The 23,439-nt window shown below is 42.4% G+C and overlaps 1 protein-coding gene across 2 annotated transcripts in view; it reads left to right on the forward strand.

The window, feature by feature from the left end:
• The window catches only part of STOX2 (storkhead box 2), a 112,701-nt gene extending 91,915 nt beyond the window's left edge, over positions 1 to 20,786 (forward strand). The window contains exons 2-5 of one of the 2 annotated variants that reach the window (XM_015139557.3): positions 5,090 to 5,242; positions 12,328 to 14,593; positions 14,753 to 14,802; positions 20,167 to 20,597. In XM_015139557.3, coding sequence (XP_014995043.3) covers positions 5,090 to 5,242; positions 12,328 to 14,593; positions 14,753 to 14,759 — 2,426 coding nt within the window. In that variant the 3' untranslated portion in view covers positions 14,760 to 14,802; positions 20,167 to 20,597. 2 annotated transcript variants of the gene reach the window in all.
• Positions 20,787 to 23,439: the final 2,653 nt, after the last annotated feature.

Raw genomic sequence — 23,439 nt, forward strand, 5'->3', positions numbered from 1 at the left:
GCAGTTTAGAAAGAATTTTGTAGCTGACAAAGTGCCAGTGTGCTTTAAGATGAGTTGTTGTTATGAATGTGTTCTGAACTAATTCTGAAGACAGAAAAATCCATCCTATAAATTATAGACAAGTAAGTTATAATTCACGTTTCATGCAAAATATGGTAGTTTCTGTAGATTATGTAGATTATCATGACCAACAATATTTTAGCAGTACTTACATTCTGTTTTTTCTTCTTTGAAGAAATAAATGTGGTCCAGTAATTGGAAGAATTTTCTGGTAGCATATCTTTTTTTTTTTTTTTTTTAATACTTTAAGTTCTAGGGTACATGTGCACAACGTGCAGGTTTGTTATATATATATATATACATGTGCCATGTTGGTCTTAAATATGACTAGTTGGCTCATTAAGCAGGTTTATATAAGATCCACAGAAGATTATGGTAAACTTGAATAATGTTTATGTTGTGTTGAGAGACACTGGTGATTCCTTTAATACAGATCTTAAATGCATGTTCTAAACTTCACTTAATATATAATTATTCTTTTAAAAAATGTACTCGTTTTTCTTAATTTTTAATTTCTTATTGCTATATAATAGTTGTATTATAAAGTTATTTTTCTATAGTAACTGCTGTGTTTGGAGGACTATTGCTCATGCAGTTAATTGGGGGAGTCTTAGAAATTGCATGGCTAAATTTATTCTCTTTTTGTTTGCTATTATTTAGCAAAAATATTAATAAAATTACAATCCTTTAAGATTACTAAGAAATTCCTTGGATTATAATGTTAAAAATGGATATTCATTCATTCAACAAATATTTGTTGGGTAAGCACCGCATCATTCTAGGTGCTGGGAATGTGGCATTCACGTTGCCTTCTGTCACAGAGCTTACATTCGAGTGGGTGAGACAGACAGCAAACCAGTGAACCAAACCCACACGCACACATGCAGGGAGAGAAGACAATAAACTCGGCTGTGTTGGAACGGCAGTAGACCAGTCAGGTTAGGGCTTTCTGATGAGGTGCCATTTGAATTGAGACCTAAAGCATGAAAAGCCAGTCTTGAAAGGTCAACCCAAGGAGCATCCCAGGCCAAGGGCACAAAAAAATACAAAGACCTCGAGTTGAGGAAATGCCTGACATGCTCAAAGAATAGAGGAGGTTGTGAGTGGCAAGTAAGGATGGAGGTGGGGAGTGGTCCTAGCATTGGGTGGACAGGTTCAGACCATGCGGGCCCTTGTAGGCCTACCAAAGAATTCAGCTTTTCTTCTAAGTGCAGTAGGCAGTCCCTGGAGGATTTTATGCAGGGAAGTGGTGTGCTTTTTGTTTTCCTAAGAGGACCTTGGCTGCTCTGTGGAGAGGGGAGTGTTGGAGGCAGGAGGGAAGGCTGAACATCATCAAGTTATGATGGACCAGGTGAGAGATGATGGCAGTTCGAGGGAGCTCCAGGGATAGAATCCAGGGGACAGACCAGGCAGCATTAGGGTCTAGACAGCATTGCTGATGGGCTCGGGGATGGGAAAGGAGTTGAAAGTAATATATCTTAGTGCAACACAAAAATGAGATGAGGTGGCGACAGTTATTTAGAACATCCAAATTCCATTTTGTTCTATATTCTGAGTTAAAAGTTATTGCCCATATTCATTATTATAGTGAAACTGAGCTTTTCCAAAGCAAATGCCATTCAGACACACTTAAAACATGCTGCCTCTTGGAGTTGGCTGCAATGAATGAAAAGAAATTAACCGAGAATATGGCAGTGAAACCAAACAAATTGTTTCCGCTAAATCTGTAAGGACAATCATGACCTAAGCTTAAGCAGTTAATTTTGCTAATAGTCATTTCTTTTTTACAGAGAGTTCGAGTTTCTTCTTATGACCTATACAAAAATCTGGAAATAGTCCGACCTGCATTTTGGGGATCATAGTTAGTATTTTAGTATCTTTCATCTTCTGAGATGTTCTTAGTTATATAATAGGCACACATTAGAAGGTATTAACCTCTCAAGTGATACCCAAGTCCAGAGGTTCTGGAATCTGCATTGATCCTCTCCCTCTTTGCCTGCTGATCCTATCTTCCTTTTCATCTGACTTTTAAAATCATCCCGGGTGACTTTCAGGGGCTAACTTATCACCTCTGTAAGAAAGCCGGCCTCAGTGCCCCTGTCCTATCCAGTGGAGGTGGAGTGAGAGAGAAGGAACCACAGGCCAGTGTCTCAGACTGTCTGTGCCTGAGCTGTAGGGCCTGCTGTGGGGAGGGCGGGGCCAAACAGGTGAACTTCCCAACTCCCACCTCCGCTGCAGCTCGCACCAGCACTCAGCCAATCTTTACATATTTCTTATGTATTTATTGATTTAGAGACAGGGTCTTGCTCTGTCGGCCAGGCTGGAGTGCAGTGGCGCAATCTCAGTTCACTGTAGCCTCGACCTCCCGGGCTCAAGCGATCTTCCCACCTTAGCCTCCCAAGCAGCTGGGACCACAGGCATGTGCCACCATGCCCAGCTAATTTTTGTATTTTTTGTAGAGATGGGGTCTCGTCATGTTGCCCAGGCTGGTCTCAAACTCCTGGGCTCAAACAATCAGCCTGCCTTGACTGCTAGAAATGTTGGGATTATAGGTGTGAGCCATCACGCCCAACCCACATTAGGTTTTAGAATAAGACTTTGTTTGGGCTGGGCATGGTGGCTCACACCTGTAGTGCCAGCTCTTTAAGAGGTGGCCAGACTGTAGTCCTAGCTATTTGGAAGGCTGAGGTGGGAGGATCTCTTGAGTTCAAGGTTGCAGTGAGCTATGATTGTGCCATTTCACTCCAGCCCGAGCCACAGAGCCAGACCCTGTCTCAAAACAAAACAAAACAAAACAAAACAAACAAACAAAGACAGCTTTTTTGGGGGGTAAAAAAGGATATAACAAGTCTTTTCTTTAAGATTTAAATACATTGTTCTAGGCAGTTGCAAACTTGCCCACTGAGGTGGTCCTAGCCCACATCATTCTGTCATTTTTGAGTCACCAATATGAATTGAGGTTCACAAGCCAATGAGTGAAACTCACATCCCCCAAAATGGGGCCAAGTTCACACTCACTCTCGCCTGCTACTGCCCCACAAAATATCACAAGGATGTTTCCGAGGGCGTCTCTTTTTGATGCCTGTGACCCATAGGCCCCAGAAATGGGTGGCTTCTGAGCTAGGTCAGTTCCTGGCTTCTGCTGATTTTTCTCTCTTCCTTCTTTTCTGGATGTGGGTGCTCCTGTCTCCCGCTGGCCACTGGGACAATGTCTTCTCCTTCTCATATCCAGCTTGCAGAGAGTGGAGCTACAGTAGAGCTGATGGGAGCCCCATGTGGTCCAGGGAAGGGGGGCATTGAACTGCGCTGGGTTTGGGAAGGGGGTGAGGCCTGGGCCTTGGGCTCTGGAGTCCTGCTGCTTTGTCCGAGGCACCTGCTGGACTCTCCCCACACATGCTGATCTTCATCCCAGGCCCGGGTGCCTGATTTCGTCTAGCAAACCATTTCTCGTCTAGCCCATCAGAGCAGCAGGGACTCTGCACTCCTCCTGCAAACTGGGGACTATGGCTGGGCACGGCTTTAAGGACCTGACAGCGAGGAGGCTGGTCCACGCCAGAGCAGCCAGACACCTTGTCGGGGAGGGTGTTACTTGATGCCACAGGCTCACCCGAGTCTCGGTCTTCGTCAGCCATGGTAGCTGATTACGTGCTTCAGAAACAAAAAGGAGAGATTATGTACGTACATTTAGGAAATCAGATTCGAAACTTAACAGACCCCGTGAGCCCCTCTCTGTTCTACCATGTTGATAATTTGCATCCTCTTTGTGTAGGACGTCTTTTCAAGTGCAACCTTGGAGAACCCCAGGTATAAAACAGGTGGCACTCAGGTGACAGAAGTTGACTTTCCTACTCTCCCAGCCTCTGCTTCTGCTGGGGGCACCTCTGTACCAGAAATATTCCAGGAAATTCTAGGCATCCTTGGAGCATCACTGGAAAATCACTGCACTGTGGCATAAAGACGAGAAATGAAGACCGATATTTGCATTGTAGGTTGACATCTCAAGAGTCACCGTCCATCACCCCTCCGATAAGGGATCTTCAGCCTCTCCTGCCTCCACAGGCCCTTTTAGCCTGCAGCAGGCCACAGTCTCTGAGGGAATTGTAATCTGCCTTCTCCCACCCCTCCCAGGCCGTCATCCCCACGACCACCACAGTCATCTTTCTGAAATCCACACCTGCCTTTGGCCTTCCACGGCTCACCACCCCTCATAGAATGCAGAGCTTGGACACTCAGCTCTTTGTTCATGGTCGTCCCTACCTACCTGTCCCCCTTCTCTTCTGTGCCCCAGAGAACATCTGCTTATAGGTCCCAGCCCCGCAGGGACATGCCTACTCTTGAGCACTGGGTTCAGATTACACCTCCTTGGTGGAACCTTGGAACCTCCTGCTTCTGAGCCCCACCCTCACCTCCCCGTGCGCCATTATCCTCCCTCTCGCAGCGCCCAGGTGTTGTTCTGTTCTCCTGTGAGCCTGCCACACAACGTTGGGAACTTTGATCTACTTGTCTGTCTCCTCCACTTAAATAGAAACTGAGGGCAGAGGTGTTTGGGGAGAGGCACGCACTCACTCTCTGCAGCTCCTGTGCCCCCAGCAGATGCGTAAAGGCGTTCAGTGTTTGAATGAATGAATCATCAAGTTACACAAATGCAATTTGTCGGGATATGACTGGCAGTTATTAAATAAATCAGCTCCAAGTTAATAAAAACGGAAATAAAAGCCTGTTGTGGCAAGACTTTCCGTACTAGGACTATTTAAATGAGATCTCAGATGTTAAAGGGTGGTTTTATTTGTTGAGGCAGTAGGAGCTTCCACTGCGTGTGAAAGTCTTTCTACCTGAGTGGGATTGGCTGTGGCTTCTGTGTTCAGAGTGGAATTGGCAAGCAGTTCTGTGTTTGGAGCTGACTGTGTTCATCAGACCAGGGCTGGGTGGGTGCGTGAAGGTGGGAGGGGTGTGGACGGGTGAAGGTGTGTGTCTGACAGACGACCGGCTCTTTTAATGAACCGCTCACTTGAAAACTGTCTTTCCGCAGGTGATGTATCACCAATCAGTATGTCTCCCATCAGTCAGTCTCAGTTTATTCCACTCGGGGAAATCCTCTGCTTGGCCATCTCAGCCATGAACTCGGCAAGAAAACCTGTCACCCAAGAAGCACTGATGGAACACCTGACCACGTGTTTCCCAGGTAACGAGGCGGGAGCGGAGCGTGTGCCAGGTGGCGGTGTGCTCTGGTCACTCTAGGACTTCACATGGACTGTTCTTCCCATGTTTAAAGATAATAGGAAAAAACTCTTCCCCAAAACTGACCAGAAGCTTTCCTTCCTTCTGTCATTAAAAATTCAGGCACCTGCATGACATAAAAAAAATAACTTAACTGCTTCAGCTGCAATACTTCTTAAATTGGCACCAGGAGGAAGAAATTAATTCAGAATTCATGAAGAATCTGGCAAAAATGACCTGGACTCCAGTCATTCTTTGCAATCTAATCTTTAAATACATGAATGTGAGGGTTCAACATCTGAAAACTTTAGTCCTAGGGAGTTAAACTGCAGAAAGGGTCATGTCAAAAATTAACATATCTTACCTATTTGTGTCATGGCTTGATGAGTTTTAAGAAAAGAATATTTGATAAATTAGGATTTCATTTTTAAAAAATAAAATATTTACTTTTTTTTTAAATATTATAAAAAGGAGGCAACACCCCAGCCGTTGTGTGAGTGGCATTTGATGCTTTCGGTGCTGGAGGGCGTTAGGAAGGGTGACACGCTGCAGAATGCAGGACCGTCTCTCAAGAGAGCCAGTGGATTGTCACCCCACCCCCAGTGGAGATCCTGCCAGAGCTGCCAGTCTTATGTTTCAAGAGAATCTGGAAATTTGGTCTTATGGGAAATCTCTACATTTCTTAAATATTGACAATTGTATGTGTGTATACGTTTTAACATTTGTGTGCCAGCAACGTGCAAGTCAAATGAAATACATTATCAGGCTACCAGTTTACCAACTTGGTGTGGACTCAGCCTGTTTCTAGATTGAAATAGAGATTATATTAAAAGGCAACGTTTGATATATTTTTCATTCAACTTAGAAGAGATCTTAGTAAATATAAGCTGTTAATTGTATCAGTTAGCTTTTGCTACAAAAATTCTGGGTAACAAACAACTACAGAACATCAAAGGCCTATGGCAACAAGCATAGATTTCACTCATGCCTCTGTGGGTTCCCCAGGAGTCAGCTGATCTAGGTGGGGTCCAGCAGGGTAGTTTTGCTCCATCTGTACCCATCCTATTTAGAAAAGGGGGCAAATGGAGATCTCTTTCACTCGTGGGATGTCAGAGGCACCAGAGCACAAGCCCATTGCATGAAGGCTCTTCAAGCTTTGTTCATGGCAGCCCCATTAACATTGCAGTGACCAAAGCAAACCTGCTAAACTGAAAGTGAAGGTGTGGGGAAGTGCACTCCACACATGGGAAGAGAACGGGAGGACTAGTTCTAAGCTAAGTAGAGATCTTATCTACCACATTGGTTTCCCTGCTTTTCCTTGTGTCCCAGAGAAACGTTTTCTCCCTCTCCTTGTGATATTTCCTCCTTTTTCAATATTCTAATTACTATGTTTGATAATATGTATATGGTTCAAAATCTCTAACATGAACCCACCCTTGCAACATACAAATTATTTTAAGCTTTCTAGCATTTTAGTATCTCTGAATCGTCTTCACTATCTGATTGCCTATCTCTTTTTGTTAAGTCCTAGGCAAACCCCTTTCCTTTCAGTAGTGAGAGAAACAGAATCCCAGGTGAGAGCCACCTAAGTGGGGACAGATAGTGTTGGCAAACACGACGGTCTTGGAGGAAGGACCTGCTTTCTGCCCTGTGAGTGCGTAGCCACTTCTGACATTGAACAACCCAGCAGCTTTTTAAATCCTTGTATTTTTATTTAGCTTCATGAGAAATCACACGGCGTTTCTAAAGTTGCTTATATACCACCCATTTCTGGGCTATAAAGAATAGAAAGAACACAGAGCCAGTGTGTAATAGTAAGATGCTCCTCACTGCCAAGCAGCTGATAACAATCTCACTAACTTGGAATGCTTTGTGGAGTAATCCATAGGTCATTTGTACTTGAAAGAATAACTGTTTTGCTAGCTTTTATGGCAAGGGAACTTAAATCCCAAAGCCCTGGTTTTCAGACAGACAGAGGAGCCTTTTCTTCTGTGTGACACTGATGACTCATTTGTCAGCCTCAGAAGTTTGCAGGGACACCATACAAACCCGAGTCTAGCACAGGAGTTTGCTAACCTGCAGGCCTAGTGTGGCCCACCACCTGTTTTTGTAAATAAAGTTTTATTGGAACACAGCCGTGCCCATTTGCTCATGAATGATCTTTGGCTCCTTATGCAATAGTGGCAGAGTTGAGTAGTGGCAATGGAGGTCGTATGGCTAAAAGCCTAACATATTTTCTACGTGGTTCTTTACAGAAAAAGTATGCTGACCCCTGGGCTAGGGCATGGTGGTAACTATTTAAAGTTATGTTCAACAATAGCTCCAGATTTTAAACTGTATTTCATAAAATATCAAAGTTTGTTTCCTGCCTGCCTGCCTTGTTTCCTTTCTTCTTAGCTCCCTTTCTCCTTTCCTTTCCTTCCTTCCTTTGCTTTTTTTTTTTTTTTGGTCTGTCTTTTGCTATCACTTAAGCTATAGCAGAAGAAAATATTTTAGAAAACCCAACCCTTTAAATTCTACTTGAAAATCATATTTTCATGACAGTGCTAAAACTCTGGAGGGATTTAAAGATCGTATTTATATTTTTTGTTTTTTAAAGACAAGAATAAAGTAGTTCTTTTATATCTTACTACTGAAAAATAAAGTTTTTGAGCCAAAGTATTATTAAAATATTTGAATCTCATATTTAATGTATATTTTATGAATCAAAAGTATAGTCTAGAATTTGGCTTCTTTTCTTGTTTTGGGTATCCATATTCTAAAGAAAGTTTAGTGGAAAGTCTTCTAGTAAAAATTTCTGATACATCAAAACTTAAACCTTTTTATCACTTTTCTATAAAAGTGAAAAAAAGTTGGCTGAATTCTTGAAAACCAACTCAACAACTTTTATCTATCAGTTTCCATTACAGAATCAAGAATATTTTTAAAAGGTTTATAAAGAATAATACTTGCTTCTCATATTTCTAAATAACTACACATCCATTCATCCAGAATGATCATTTAAATTGGTCTGGTACCTGTTAAGCTGTTACTACTGAATCTTTCTGGGAGGAAGGCTGGTCTTCAAGGACATAGAGATAGACCTATAAGGCTAGGTATGGAGCTGAACTTGACTTTAGAGATTGCTGGAGAATATTAATATTACATATACTGTGTTCTGTCTCCCATTCGTCTCCTTATGTCAGCTCTTATCGAATTCTTCCTCAGCCAGCGTTCTTCCCAAACAAGAATAATCTAACGAGGCTCATTAAAGGGTTTCACTTAAAAGTGCTTATCATACAGAACAGGTCCACGTGCTCTCTGTTCTGACAGTTTGTCAGATTTACAGGACTAAAGCATTACACAGAGGCTGATTGTGGTGGCTCACACCTGTAATCCCAGCACTTTGGGAGGCTGAGGTGGGCAGATCACTTGAGGCCAGGAGTTCCAGACCAACCTGGCCAACATGGTGAAACTCATCTCTACTGAAAATACAAAAATTAGCCGGGCGTGGTGGCACGTGCCTGTAATCCCAGCTACTCGGGTGGCTGAGGTACAATAATCACTTGAACCTGAGAGGCAGAGGTTGCAGCGAGCCGAGATTGTGCCACTTCTCTCTAGCTCGGGTGACAGAGTGAGATGTTATCTCAAAAAAAAAAAAAAAAAGCGCAATACGTAGATCCAAGTAGATCACAGCGTCATGCAGTGTTTTTAAATAGTTATTTTTGCTTTGAAAAATGTAAAGGTGTGGAAGAGGTCAGGTTCAGGCCTGTTAGGATGTAAAGTGTATCTTTAAGCCCTCAACATCTGAATTCATGATAAACTTTCAGAGTCGAATTTGGAAGTAGTGGAGTATGCAAATGTTAAATATCCATCACAACCATCACTTTCTCAGGTCAACCCTACAGATTTCTGGTAGAACCCTGAATTTCATAGATGATCAGTCAGTATACTAGGGCTTAATAATAAAACGATAATCATAAACATAAGCAACTTTCAGTTAAGTCTGAAAACTCTCAGGTCATAGCATGGAAAATGGATTGGACGGGGGCAAAGAATGTTTCTAGTGTGCATTATCAAATTAAACATTATTTGATTGATATACCTGGAAACCCAAGACATAAGAAAATTTAAGCACAAATACTCTATGGAAATAGAAAATTGTTTCTCTATTTTTTTCTCTATTTTTCTTTTTATTCTTTCATTTGAGAACCACCAGAGAACTTGTTTTTAATTGTAAGTAAAGATGATTGCATTGTAGTCATGATTCTGTATATTAATAGCTTTAAGAGTTTCCTAAGATCATCATTTGGAAGACCTACAGTCAGCAAATTCTATAATAAAATTAAACCTTTGCTTTATAGTAATAGCTATTTTTATCACACATACCTCAGCTTTCCCTTATTAGGAGCCATGGTAAACTGGTCAGTCATGAATACTTATAAATGAACCTTCTGAGTGTTTGAGGAAGTTTGTCATATTGTTGACTGAAAGTATGCTACCATTTAAGATGTGGTCAGTTTTAAACATGGGCTTGCTATCTTGATTACTGTGCCAAACAATGACAGTGGGCATCATTTGTGAGACTGCGGTGCAGAGGTGTGCCCTCATCTCAGAAGGTATATACTGTGTCAGTGGTGTCCCCTGAAGTTATTCAGTGGAAGGCACTTTGGGAGGCAGAGGCGGTAAGATTGCTTGAGCCCAGGAGTTCGAGACCAGCCTGGGCAACATGGAGAAACCCCATCTCTACAAAAAATATAAAAATTACTTGGGTGTTTTGGTGTGTGTCTGTCATCCCAGCTACTCGAGAGGCTGAGGTGGGAGGATCACCTGAGCCTGGGGAAGTTGAGGCTGCAGTGAGCTGAGATCTTGTCACTACACTCCAGCCTGCGCAAGGGTGAGACCCTGTCTCAAAGAAAAAAAAAAAAAGAAAGAAAAAAATTCATTTCTATTTTGCACAGAAAGTATTATAAAATTCAAAAACAAATTTTGTTATTATTGGTCTTAAAATCATTTGTATAAAAACTAATGTTAGCTTACCAGAAGTAAAGTATTAGACTAAAAGGAAACCATGCAACTCAAAAATTAAATAATGATATTAATACATTATCTATGAACAATGCTACCTTTTCTGCCTTGGTCACTAAGGATGCCTTCTGAAGATGGTCACACAAATGGGTGTGTATGTTACCTCGCATTCATGGATTTTCTCCCCTTGAGAATTCCAGGCCATTTCTAATACCTTGATTTCCTACTTTGGAAGGACTTGGGGAGTTGAAGCAGCTCAGCTCACCCAGGTGTTCTAGGTTGGTGCACATCGTTGTTTGAAGGCAATCTGGTTTTCCGTGCGTCCCGACCCGAAGGGGAGACTAACTCCCAGCTGATATTTATTGAGCACTCCCTGTGTGCTGTGCCCTGCTCCACACACACTAAACTCCTTTCACCTCAGCCCTGTGGCTACAGGTACTATTGCTATCCACCTTGTGATGACAGTAAATGAAGGCTCAGAGAGGCTGAGCTGCCTCAGGTGGTGCCAGCTGTCTTCATTTGCTGGGACTGCTGTCACAAAGTGCAGGTGGGTCAAACAACCAATGTTTATTGTCCTACAGTTCTGGAGGCCAGAAGTCCAGAATCACGATCTCAGCAGGCGTGGTTGTCCTGAGAGCTGTGAGCCCCCTGTCCTCCGCTTATGGATGGCCACCTTCTCTGTGTCTCCTCAGTGTCTTCCCTCTGTGCCTTTCTGTCTCCAGCTTTCCCCTTTTCAGAAGAAGGACATCAGTCGTATTAGATGAGAGACCGCTCTAATGACCTCATTTTAACTTGACTCTAAAGACCCTTTCTTCAAATAAGGTCATATTTAAAAGGGTGTTAGGGGTTAGGATTTCAACATACAAATTGGGATGGGGAGTGCGTAATTCAACCAGTGACGCCAGCTAGCAATGACAGGGCAAGGGTTTCAGTCCAGCAGCCTGGCCCCAGCCTTTTGGTCTCCACCTTCCACTGCCTTATTCGTGTTAGGCTGAACCACATGAAGCTGCTATTTTTGTGAGTCAGATGGTTACATAGTGGCAGTTTCATATGATTCAACCTGACCGATTTCAGATCAATCTTCTAAGTATTATCACCCTTTATGTGCCTGGCACTGAGAAATGAAGAATACCCAAGAAATGAAGTAAGTGGGCTGGAGCCTGGAGAAGTTAAACTCTCTTAAGAATTTATACTCTTAATTCTGTCTCTTAAGGTAGATGAGGCATAAATATGCACAAAAACCCTTTGAAAACAATGATCAGTCATACAAAGAAGCTTTCATCATTTTTATCTGGTGTTTCTATTCTAGCCAATATGGCAATTTTGGACAAACAGATATAGAGTGTCAAAGCCTTCACTCGTGTATTTATTAGGGCGCTTTGGTTAGAAATTAGAAAAACCACCTTCATCTTACTGACTGACGCCAAAAAGGAGAACATTCTTACATGAATTTTACCCGTGCTGCAGTCAGCTTCCAAATGGAAGGCGATGACTCCAAAATTAGAGGGTACATCATAAACAGTAGTCAAGTCTAGCTGCCCTTTTATATAATTCACAAAACTAAGTTTATTAAGTAAAATCTTTAACAATGAGCACATACAGTAACTCCTCTGTGGTAGCCTCCACATATGTTAGATGTGTTTTTTAATGTCAAGGTAGATACTTTCACTCTGCTTCTCTAGTTGCTTTTATATCATATTATGGAAAACGTTTTTCATTTTTCTCTCATTTAAAATATTCTGTCTTTCAAACAACAGGTAACAACAGTAGCAATCTGTCTCCACCTAACTTCCATCTCTGTCTTCACAGCTTTTATATCTGCTCATTCTGTGGGTAGTAATTTAGGAGTTATCCAAGAAGGCGAGGATTTGCACTGAACTTAATGAACACCTTTGTCTGAATAGTGCCTCCTAGCCATGTCATGGTACTTGGCATCTTGGCAGAATGAATAGAATCCTGGAAATCAGGAATCAACATGTTCTGTCTTGATTCTCACAGGTGGATTTTTTTGTCGTTGTTTTGTTTTGTTTTGTTTTGTTTCAGGTGTTCCAACCCCAAGCCAAGAAATTCTGCGGCACACGCTGAACACACTGGTACGGGAGAGGAAAATCTACCCAACTCCAGATGGCTACTTCATCGTGACCCCGCAGACCTATTTCATAACTCCTTCCCTCATAAGAACTAACAGTAAATGGTACCATTTGGACGAGAGGATACCTGACCGGTCTCAGTGCACCTCTCCGCAACCCGGGACCATCACGCCCTCTGCCTCAGGCTGTGTCAGGGAAAGGACATTGCCCCGAAACCACTGCGACTCTTGCCACTGCTGCAGAGAAGACGTGCACAGCACGCATGCACCCACCCTGCAGAGGAAGTCTGCCAAGGACTGCAAAGACCCTTACTGCCCCCCTTCTCTGTGCCAGGTGCCACCCACTGAAAAGAGCAAAAGTACTGTAAATTTTTCCTACAAGACAGAAACTCTCTCAAAACCTAAAGACAGTGAAAAGCAGTCAAAAAAATTCGGGCTAAAGTTATTCCGGCTAAGTTTTAAAAAAGACAAGACCAAACAGCTGGCCAATTTTTCTGCCCAGTTTCCTCCTGAAGAGTGGCCCCTGCGAGACGAGGACACGCCAGCTACGATCCCCCGGGAAGTGGAGATGGAAATCATTAGGCGCATTAACCCAGACCTGACCGTGGAAAATGTCATGCGGCACACCGCCCTCATGAAGAAACTGGAAGAAGAAAAGGCCCAGAGGAGTAAAGCCGGGTCCTCTGCCCATCACAGCGGACGGAGTAAAAAGAGTAGGACTCATCGGAAGTCCCATGGAAAGTCTCGGTCTCACAGCAAGACCCGAGTGTCTAAAGGAGACCCCTCCGACGGTTCACATCTGGATATCCCAGGTGGAAGAGAGTATGACTTCTGTGACCCTCTTTCCAGGGTGCCCAGGGAGGGCTGCTTCATCATTGAACACAAAGGAGATAACTTCATCATGCACAGCAACACCAACGTGCTCGAGTCCCACTTCCCCATGACACCAGAATGGGATGTGTCCGGTGAATTGGCCAAAAGGAGAACTGAGATGCCTTTTCCTGAACCTTCTAGGGGAAGCTCCCACTCGAAAGTGCACCGAAGCCACAGCCATACGCAGGACCGGAGGTCCAGGAATGAGAGATCCAACAAAGCCAAGGAGAGATCCAGGTCGATGGATAACTCCAAAGGCCCTCTGGGTGCTTCTTCTCTAGGGACGCCGGAAGACCTGGCTGAAGGCTGCAGCCAAGACGACCAGACCCCCAGCCAATCCTACGTTGACGACAGTACTTTGAGGCCTGCACAGACTGTCGGTCACCAAAGGGCTCACATGGCGTCCACAAGCTATAAAGAGGTGTGTATTCCAGAGATAGTCAGTGGCAGCAAGGAACCCTCCAGCGCTTGTAGCCTTTTGGAGCCAGGCAAACCACCTGAGAGTTTGCCGTCCTATGGCGAACTCAACTCTTGTCCAACAAAAACAGCCACAGATGACTATTTCCAGTGCAACACCTCTAGTGAGACAGTGCTTACGGCACCATCACCTCTGGGAAAGAACAAGGAGGACCATGACACTCTGACTTTGGCAGAGGGGGTGAAAAAGCTCTCCCCATCTGATAGGCAGGTCCCCCACTCCTCCAGGGAGCCTGTAGGACACAAGGAGGAGTCACCAAAAGGGCCGGGTGGGGGCCCAGCTGCTTCGGGAGGAGTGGCTGAAGGGATCGCCAACGGACGCCTCGTCCAGCACCATGGTGCCGAGCCCAGCAGCTTGGACAAGAGGAAAGAGATATTTAGCAAAGACACCCTGTTCAAACCTCTTCACAGCACCTTGTCTGTAAACAGCTATCACAAATCCAGCCTGTCCCTCCTCAAATCTCACCCGAAGACACCTGCTGACACATTGCCAGGCCGATGTGAGAAACTGGAACCGTCCTTGGGGACCTCGGCGGCACAAGCCACGCCTGCTTCCCAACGTCAGCAGGAGTCAGGAGGGAACCAGGAAACCTCTTTTGACTATTACAACGTCTCTGATGATGATGAGTCTGAGGAAGGGGCAAACAAGAACACGGAGGAGGAGAAAAATAGAGAGGACGTAGGCACCATGCAGTGGCTCCTCGAGAGGGAGAAGGAAAGAGACTTGCAGAGGAAATTTGAAAAGAACCTCACCCTTCTCGCCCCAAAAGAAACCGACAGCAGCAGCAACCAGAGAGCCACCCATTCAGCCCGGCTGGACAGCATGGACAGCAGCAGCATCACCGTGGACAGTGGATTCAACTCCCCACGGTAGGGAGAGGTGTCTGTGCACGCATGCACCTAGCGGGGCCTGGGGCTTTCTGCACGTAACTTGACAAGTTCCTGATTTCATAGTCTCAGTTCTGTGGATGAGGGATAAGAGTTGTATGGTTCGTATTGTTAACAATCTGTTTCTGACTTCTTTTTCAGGAATTGAAAAAAATTGTTTCTGCACCTGCAGAGATCACCAATCTGGACTGGTGGGTTGGCTCCTCCCCTCAAACTTGCATCAGTCTGATCTAACTGAAACCAACATTTCCAGTACTTTTTCTGCTACGTTCATATTGCCACCCATGCTAAGAGAAGGATGTTTTTTAAGTCCTTCAAAAATAGTAACTTTTTGAGTCGAATAAATAGTCTGGGGGCGGGGGAGGAAGATAGGGGTTGGGAGTAAATTGATTGATGCTAGGATAGGGATCCCTCTGGTGAAAATATAATAGCAGATCTCAAAACCTCTCCAATGGATCTAGAAGCTTGTTACCATTTGGATCCCAGTGTTCTGTGCAGCCTGTCCCTCTGGCTCACACATCTTCCTTTCGCCGCCAAGAAATGGAATATTTCTTCCCTCACAGCGAGGGCAGGGGCCTGTGCTCTGTTAGATCAAAGCACGTGCCATGTTTATTTCTCCTCCGCAGAATTGACGGAGCCCCTTTGGGCAGTCTAATTGTAGTTCCTTCTTGGTAGTAGGTGTTAGTTCAGCAAAGGGTTGACAGTTGAGAGTTAGTGGTGCCCAGTGGTCATGGCCAAAGCTCTAGAGTTGTGCAGGGATTCAGAAAGCAAACAAGAGTCTGTGCAACTTCCTTTTTTCTCCTTAACTCTTTCTTCTCCTCAAAGAGCAACATGGGACCTAATTCTCCTTCTAACTTCTACTCCAGATTGGTGACTCTGAGATGCAGAAATACTACTGAGAGATTGACATTTCTCATCAGCTGTGATTCCCAAGATTTTGCAATACTTATAATTTTAACACGGATTCAGATAGGATTATGTACTTCATATATTTATTTTAATTATTAAGAATTAAAATTAATTCTGTTGTGATCATTTCACTATATCCCTGGATAATTTTGGAAGTGAGCATCACACAGCTGGAACTGGGAATCATTAATTCCTTCATCCCATACTAGGCCTTTGTGATTTATTAAAGGGCTGGTTCATTGTTATTATTATTATTATTATTACTATTATTTTGGTCATGGAGCCTTTCTTCCAAGTTAACACGTGTGTGGAAGTCTAATGTCTGCACAGAGCTGAGAGATGGCCTTGGTGATAGTGGAGACTGTGGGCCCCAGTCCCTCTCCCCATCCCTCGAGGAGCCTCTGAGACCTCAGGGAGCCACGGGCCTCAGCCTGAAAACCACTAGTCTACTAAGTGGCTTTTCTAAGAAATCATTTTTGCTAAATAATTTTTTATCTCAAATCAGATATTAATTTTCCGATTTATTTTAACTATCCTTTTTTCCTTCATTTTCCTGTTCTACTCCTTTTTCCTCTTGAGTTCCTAGTAGTGGATACCGGATTAGCAAAACAGAAGGTCTGTAATCCGTGGTAGAAGTTCAGAACAGTTGCTGGTGGCAGGTGTGGTGTCTTTGCTTGTGTGTTTCTGTTCTTCTGTTTCTCATTATGTAGTCTCTGCCTCCTACCTGCTTTTCACACGCTGGTTTTAAACCTTTCTCCTTTCCCTCTGGGCCCCTGGACTTCCACAGACAGGAAGCTGCCATACTAAGGAGATAGTTGCTAAGGAGACATTGGGAGTAGTTTAATGGGTTCTAGCTAGAAAGCCTTCCATTGCATAACATTGAAAGTTTTTTGTTTGTTTGAAGGTAAACAGAGATATTCATGAAATGGTTGAACCAGTATCTCTACAGAAAATATTTTACTATCTCTAAACTTGGGGTGCAGAATATAGAATTTATGACTGGGATTATTTCTTGAAGTAAGTTGATTTTCAGTTGTTTCATTATGTACTTAAAGTTAAATGCTTTGTCATGACAGAAGGTAAAGCTTGTTCTAAAGAGACAACCTTCGCACAATAGCCACGTCTGCCCACTAATATTAAGTAGAATTTTCTCTACATGAAAACATGTATCACCTGTATATTTTATGTACTTAGTAGAGAATCTACAGACAATTGCTAAATTTATCCCTTTCGTATTTACTACCCTTCGATTAGAAGCTAGGTGACAAACTATTTTCTACACACCATAATGAAGTCACGGAGTTGTCTCGCTGATCCAGGAGTATGTTCTGCAAAGGAAAGTGTTTGACTTCTAGAGACTTTACTTTCCAGTCTGGGGACTGTTTTAGACATATAGCATTATCATGCTCATACCTTACCCTTGCTGTGAGACATGGGAATCTTTATTACTTTTTTTTTTAGAGACAGGGTCTCACTGTGTTGCCCAGGCTGGAGTGCCGTGGTGATTGTAGCTCTCTGCCTCCTGGAACTCCTGGGCTCAAGCAGTTCTCCCAGTTCAGCCTTCTGAGTAGCTGGGACTATAGGTGTGTGACACCATGCCTGGTCATTTGAAAAAAAAATTTTTGTAGATCCTTCTGCCTTGGCCTCCCAAAGTGCTAGGATTATAGGCATGAGCCACTGTGCCCAGCCCTGACAGGCCATTTATTAAAATCTTTCAGTAAATAAGCCGCAACCAACCAACCAACCAAACAAACAAAAAGACCCCAAAAGGTGATTTTTCTCCATACCCCAGGGTTTCAGTGCTGGCTCAGAAGTCATGTTCAGCCACATTTCCAAAATTCTTTAGTCCCTTTCGTTGGAAATTAAAGGGGATGTAGATGGAAAAAGGGTAGAAACTTGAACTATGCTATGAGATCTAATATTGAAACTGAAAAGTCTTGACATGAAAAGCCTGCGATTCCAAATGTGAGGCCTAAAGCTGGTTGATGAACACAATATGAAAATCAAGAGACTAAAGGCTGCCAGGGGTATATCTGCTTAATGTATCGCATGAACGTGTGCTGTAGACGCCTGGGGCCAGGGGAACACATGCGCACAGAAGGACGAACAACACAGCCACTTGGTCCATTTCTCCTCCCTATAAAATCCTGAAATCCTATTTTTAAGGTTGCACTCCATTAGCTCTCTTCAAAAAAAAAACCCAACTTTGGAATTTGAGGAATATTTTTACTGCTAACATTCCATCTCCTTTAACTTTTTCATCAGCATATCCGGAGCCCTCAGTGTGAACGTCACAGACTGTAATCATTATTGCAACAATAATGAAATACATTCTTTGGAGAAGATGAAGTACTGTACATATTCACCACTATTAACATGTTGGCTGTGATTGAAGGTGGGCAAAGGGATCTTATCGTAGAGACAGACCCCAGCTCAGATGATCTATTGTAATATGTGTTTACGGTGTCTGGTATACAGCAGGCACTCAATAAATGTTGAGCCCACCCCTCGAAACCTGGTTTAAGAGTGAATCCTTTGAACCTTAAAATGTATTTTCCCATAGAAAATATGTCATTTGTAATACATGGATTCTGAAGTGAACCCACAGTCACTATTTATTTCATTATATGCTAGGTGTGTAACAGAAATAATCCACATTTTCTACCTTATTAGTGTACAGATTTTTCCTCGATGCTTATTTCTTCTTCACAGTCACCCTAGGAGTAGGTAAATCCCATCATAACTCTCTATTTTAGAGATGAGGAAGTCAGATACTGTAAAAAGTTGCTTTAGTGATTAAGAATGAAACCAAAGGAATGTGTCTTGAAATCTTCGGGGTTTTGCATCTTTCCTGCCCCTCCTCCTTCCTCCGCCTGCTGCATGCCTCAGTGGTGGCTCTGGCAAAGCCACTGGTGAATTTTCCTGGGGGACATGTCATGTAGACAAGTCTAGCGCTTTCCCTTTTAGTGATGACATTTTGGAGTGTCCTTTAGGTTTGCTCAGATTTACCATAAGCATTATGAAAAACTTGACTTCTCTCTATAAGTGGATTACCTTTCTGGAGGCACCCTTGACATTCAAGAAAATTCCAGGGTTTTTTTTTGTTTGTTTTTGGTTGGCGGTGAACAAACTGCCTTTTAAACAATTAACTCTTGGCTTCTTGGTGAGAAGCAAACTCAAAGCCACAAGGAGTTAGGCTTAAATAACCTCTTGGAAAGCGCTATCAGAGCACAGGATTCAGACAAAATTGCTATCGGCCTAGGACGGGAATGAAAGAGAGGAGAGGACATCTCCGCTGTCGTAGTTTGACCTGTTAACTAGCTCTAGCAGGCTTAAGTCAGATGTAGGGACCAACGCTCAGAGAATATTTCCTAAGCGTTGACTCTGCCTCATGCAGTGGATGTTTTGAGAATGTTCTGGCGTCCTCAGTCTCTGTAGCTGATAGAGTTCTTGTAGCCACATTGAGGTTCTGGAACACGAAACCTACTCAGTTCTCAATCTGGGCCAGTCATCTGATTTCTGCCATTGCCCTGTGCATTTGAAATCTTAAATGTTCTAAATATCTTAAAGCAATGAAATAGATTCAAATGTTTCCAACTTAGAAAAAGTAAAAGAGAGAGCAAAATAATACAACTTTTAAATCACATCTATTCTATACGAATTATTTTAAAGGGCAATATTTCACCTATAATCCCAGCATTTTGGGAGGCCACGGCAGGCAGATTGCTTGCACTCAGGAGTTGGAGACCAGCCTGGGCAGCATGGCAAAACCCAGTCTCTACTAAAAACACAAAAATTGGCCGGGTATGGTGGCACATGTCTGTGGTCCCAGCTATTCAGGCGACTGAGGTAGATGGATTGCTTGAGCCAGGGAGGTGGAAGTTGCAGTGAGCTGAAATCACACCTCTGCACTCCGGCCTGGGGGACAGAGCAAAACCTTGTCTCCAAAAAAAAAAAAAAAAAAAAAAAACCAAAAAAACCCAAAAATCCAAAGAAATGAATGGAAACTTAACAAATCAATGGGAAAAAAAAATCTACAGTCCTTTATCAAAAATATAATGTATTTTAACTAACGTGTTAAATTTTGAAACAGTGGAATAAAACATTTAAAATGAATTTTATTCTCATCTGTGCAGCAAATGCTCAGGGTCCCCCCAAAAAGGGCATGCTTAGATTCCCCCAAAGTCAAAATCTAATCCAGAACGAAAATGGAATCTTTAGGGTAAAATTATCGAGTGTGTTCAGGAGCGGCTATGCCAGTGAATTTCCAGCCTGAAATGAAATCATGACTTAGGTGTATTTATGAGTATCCATTTTAAAAACCACTGCGAGAGCTAGCTATCACCTCAAATTTTGAAGTCGTTTCCTTGAGTGTGAAAAGAAGGAGAAGACATTTCAAAGTGCGTTTAGCTGTTTAAAAACCCTTTATTCACTGAGTGTGCTGCTGATTATTATATGTCTGTGGAAGCTTCTGGAGCCTGTGGTGGAGAGGCAGATGTGAATAATCAGTCGAAATGTATATCGATATGACATTATGAACCAACAGAGGAAATCCATTAACGACATCATTTGCTCTTCCTCTGGGGCTCAATTTATAATTATTTATGTTCCAAACAAAACAAAACAAACCCTTTTTACTCTTTTAGTACTCGGGAGAGCCTGGCTTCCAACACATCAAGCATTGTTGAAAGTAACCGTCGTCAGAACCCTGCTTTGAGCCCGGCGCATGGTGGAGCTGGTCCAGCCTTCAACTTCCGAGCGAGCGCGGACCCGCCGACAAATGAAGCTGAGAAGCTACAGAAACCTTCCAACTGCTTGCAAGCTTCTGTTACTAGTGTGTGATAGTCCTTCTGCCTCAGATCTTCTGTCTCATTCGATACAGCAAAGTTTACGACACTGGGACTGATGTTTACATCTTTGGAAAGACAAGCATCTCAACCACAGTTTTTGTGTTTACTTAAACTGTGCTGCTAAGTAGGGCTAGGGCAAAAAAACAAAAAAAAAATCTTTATTTCAGAGTATTGCTTTTCACATTTATGGCTCTGTAGCAACTGAATAACAGTAGGGGTGATATGTATACTTTTGCTTCACTAATTGTATCTGAGCACACATAGGAAAGTCTAGACACTGTAAGTGTAATATGCATTTTCAATGTCATGCAGTTGCCAATTCCATTTTAAAATGCCACAGATGCGTGTTGCTCCCAGTCTGTGGTTAAACGGTGCCACAGAACTGATCCTTGACACTTCCAAAAAAAACAAAAAAACAAAAAACAAAAAAACAAAAAAAACAAAAAAACTAAGTCACCACGAAATGTCAAATGCAAGGGTCCACCCTGAGGGAAATAGATGCCAAACTAACTAGAAGGGACCCTGGCCCTTTGTGTGTGAATTGTTTATGCACCAGTCATTTTTCACTGTGAGTTTTCGTGACACTATTTTGCAGGAGCCCGTGGAAGTGTGTGAGAAGGGGTCGCAATGGAAATCGCTGGGAGTGAATGTTTTCAGGATTTTGTTTTCCAGTGTAACAGATGCTTGTCTGATTTTTTAACCTTCCATGATCACAAACAGGAATATAGGCCTTTGAATCTGAAGTGGACAAAGGAAAGGAATTTCCAATCTGGCTGGGGCACAGCACTAGGTGATGGGAGAGGTGATGTGGACTTGTAAAAGGTATTACTCAAATATTGAAGGAAGAGAATTTCCTCCTCGTGATACTTAGGATGACCCTATCTTACTCAAATAGTTACAATAATTAGTTTGTTTAAAAGCAAAATGTTCTTTGTGATACAAATGAAGAGTATGGCCTGAGGATGTTATTCTTTCTAATGGAAGGACATAAATCTATTTTATGTAGTTTTAGATAGAATGCCTAAATTAGGCTGTGGGAGATAATTTTTAGTGGTTATAGGAAAGAGCAAATTTAGGGAGAGTTGAACTTCAGGCCTTTTATTCCTGGGAAGATATCTATAGAGAAAACTTTTAAAATAATTTTTGATTAGAAATATACATGTGCCCATGTAATAAACAACAGAATGTGCTCATTCTGCTAGTGTGGTATAATCCTAATTTGTACTCCCCTAAAATTTATCAGAATAACAATTATGCATACATGAACTATGCCAGAGTAATGTTTACAGATACTTTGTAACCAATTTCAGGAGGCGTTTTTAGGTGGATGTGTAGTTAATTAGCCCAACTTATTTCAAAATGGTTTGTTAACTAACATTTTGCTTTGGTTTCCAATGTCATGTTGAACACAAAGAAGACCCAGCAGCAAAGGGATGACCAATAATTTCATCTTATAGCAAAGAGACATTCCAACGTTCCCATGTTTTATTTTCTGAGAACAGTGGAACAGATCTGTAGTAATGGAATATTCTTTGCAAAAGGGTTACATAGGACACAAGTAAGTGTTCTGACATAAAGTTTTATTTAGTTCAGTGGCATGTGCTGCTGGGAGCCATACACCATAAAATATATATATATCCCAAAATAAATCTAGAATGTTTTCACCTCCGATTTCAGTAATTGGCATATGATTTGTGAGACACATCTGTTTTTGTATTAGGTTTAATCACTAGCAATCTGTTTAAAGAATCCAGTCCTATACACAGTTGGACTCATTCTTGAAACCTTTAAATGCTCCCTCCTAGTTTTTCAGTTATTTGGAAGTTGCATTGGGTCAAACTGAACTCCTTGAGTTTGGTATAAATTCCTTTTTTGTGCTTACTATAGTGAAACTTCAGCACGTTTCTTAGTAAACTCCCATACCATTGAAATGCTTAAGCCAGTTGGCTTTCAGTCTCATGCCTTATTTCCTCCAAGGCATGCCTCGACGCATTGTTTGTCTTATTGCTTAAATATGTCCAGAAGGAATGATCATGTATCTAATAGACTACATAGTCGGTTCCCTTGGGGAGTTATATATCATACGGTTACTAAATTTTTGTCTAAATTCATTTTTTCCAAAAAACCTGCTCTCAAATTTTTCTTCTACTCTCAGTTCATAAATAATATAACCATTGAAACAACACATCAGCCTCTAGCTGATCCTCTGAAAGTAGCCATTGAAATAATCGAATGCTGTGTGAACAGGAAAGGAAAGCATTACCTTTAAGAGAAGCTTTAACATAGGAATTTATTGATATTTCATGAGATATAGGTTTACAGAAGACATTATTCAAATAAATATGTACACTATTTGCCTGATGCTATGGGGTACATAATGTTTTAAAAACTCCCTTAGACCAGCAGCCATTAGTGTAGAAATGATGGACTTTAAAGGTGATACCATGTAAGCAGATGTTGCATATAAAAATATTCTTGCCTGAATCTGATTGAGATTCTTGAACAGGGGAGGAGTGGCTGCCGGCAGCACATTGCAAATGTCATCCGAGGTCACGGTGAGGCTCTCGGTCCCAGAACAGTGGGGTCCTCGCCAGGCGTTGCCAGTATCCTTTTCCTCCTGTAAAATCATAGCTTTGTGTTACACGACTGCTTATCCAGTCTTAGGGTTTAGCAACTGAAAGGTTTACAAAACCGAATCTGGTTGAATCTCTGTGAAAGGGTCAACACATCTGTCGGCATTTTGCACACTTATGTATTATTATGATACAACATATTACTTTATGGTAATTTTTATTTTTACATATAACTACCTCCATAAATTTGATGAAATGGCAGCCGTGTGTTAAAGTGTATCGTTCAGAAGCGCAAAGTTGAACACTTCCTTCAACATTAGGGCATGGCGTGCTGTGTGTGTCAGTGATTGCCTCTGTGGACTCATGACTTTCCATCGCCATGGCTTTCTCTTACGCCCTTGTTTGGCTTTCAGATGTAATCCTGTTTTCTCCTCTCTTCCCCACGAAAGCGCAGTCGATTTTGTTAGGAATGAACAGAAGTTTAAAATTCTTTTGC

This window comes from Macaca mulatta, chromosome 5 (assembly GCF_049350105.2).
Source record: "Macaca mulatta isolate MMU2019108-1 chromosome 5, T2T-MMU8v2.0, whole genome shotgun sequence".
In the NCBI taxonomy this organism is placed as follows: Eukaryota; Metazoa; Chordata; class Mammalia; order Primates; family Cercopithecidae; genus Macaca; species Macaca mulatta.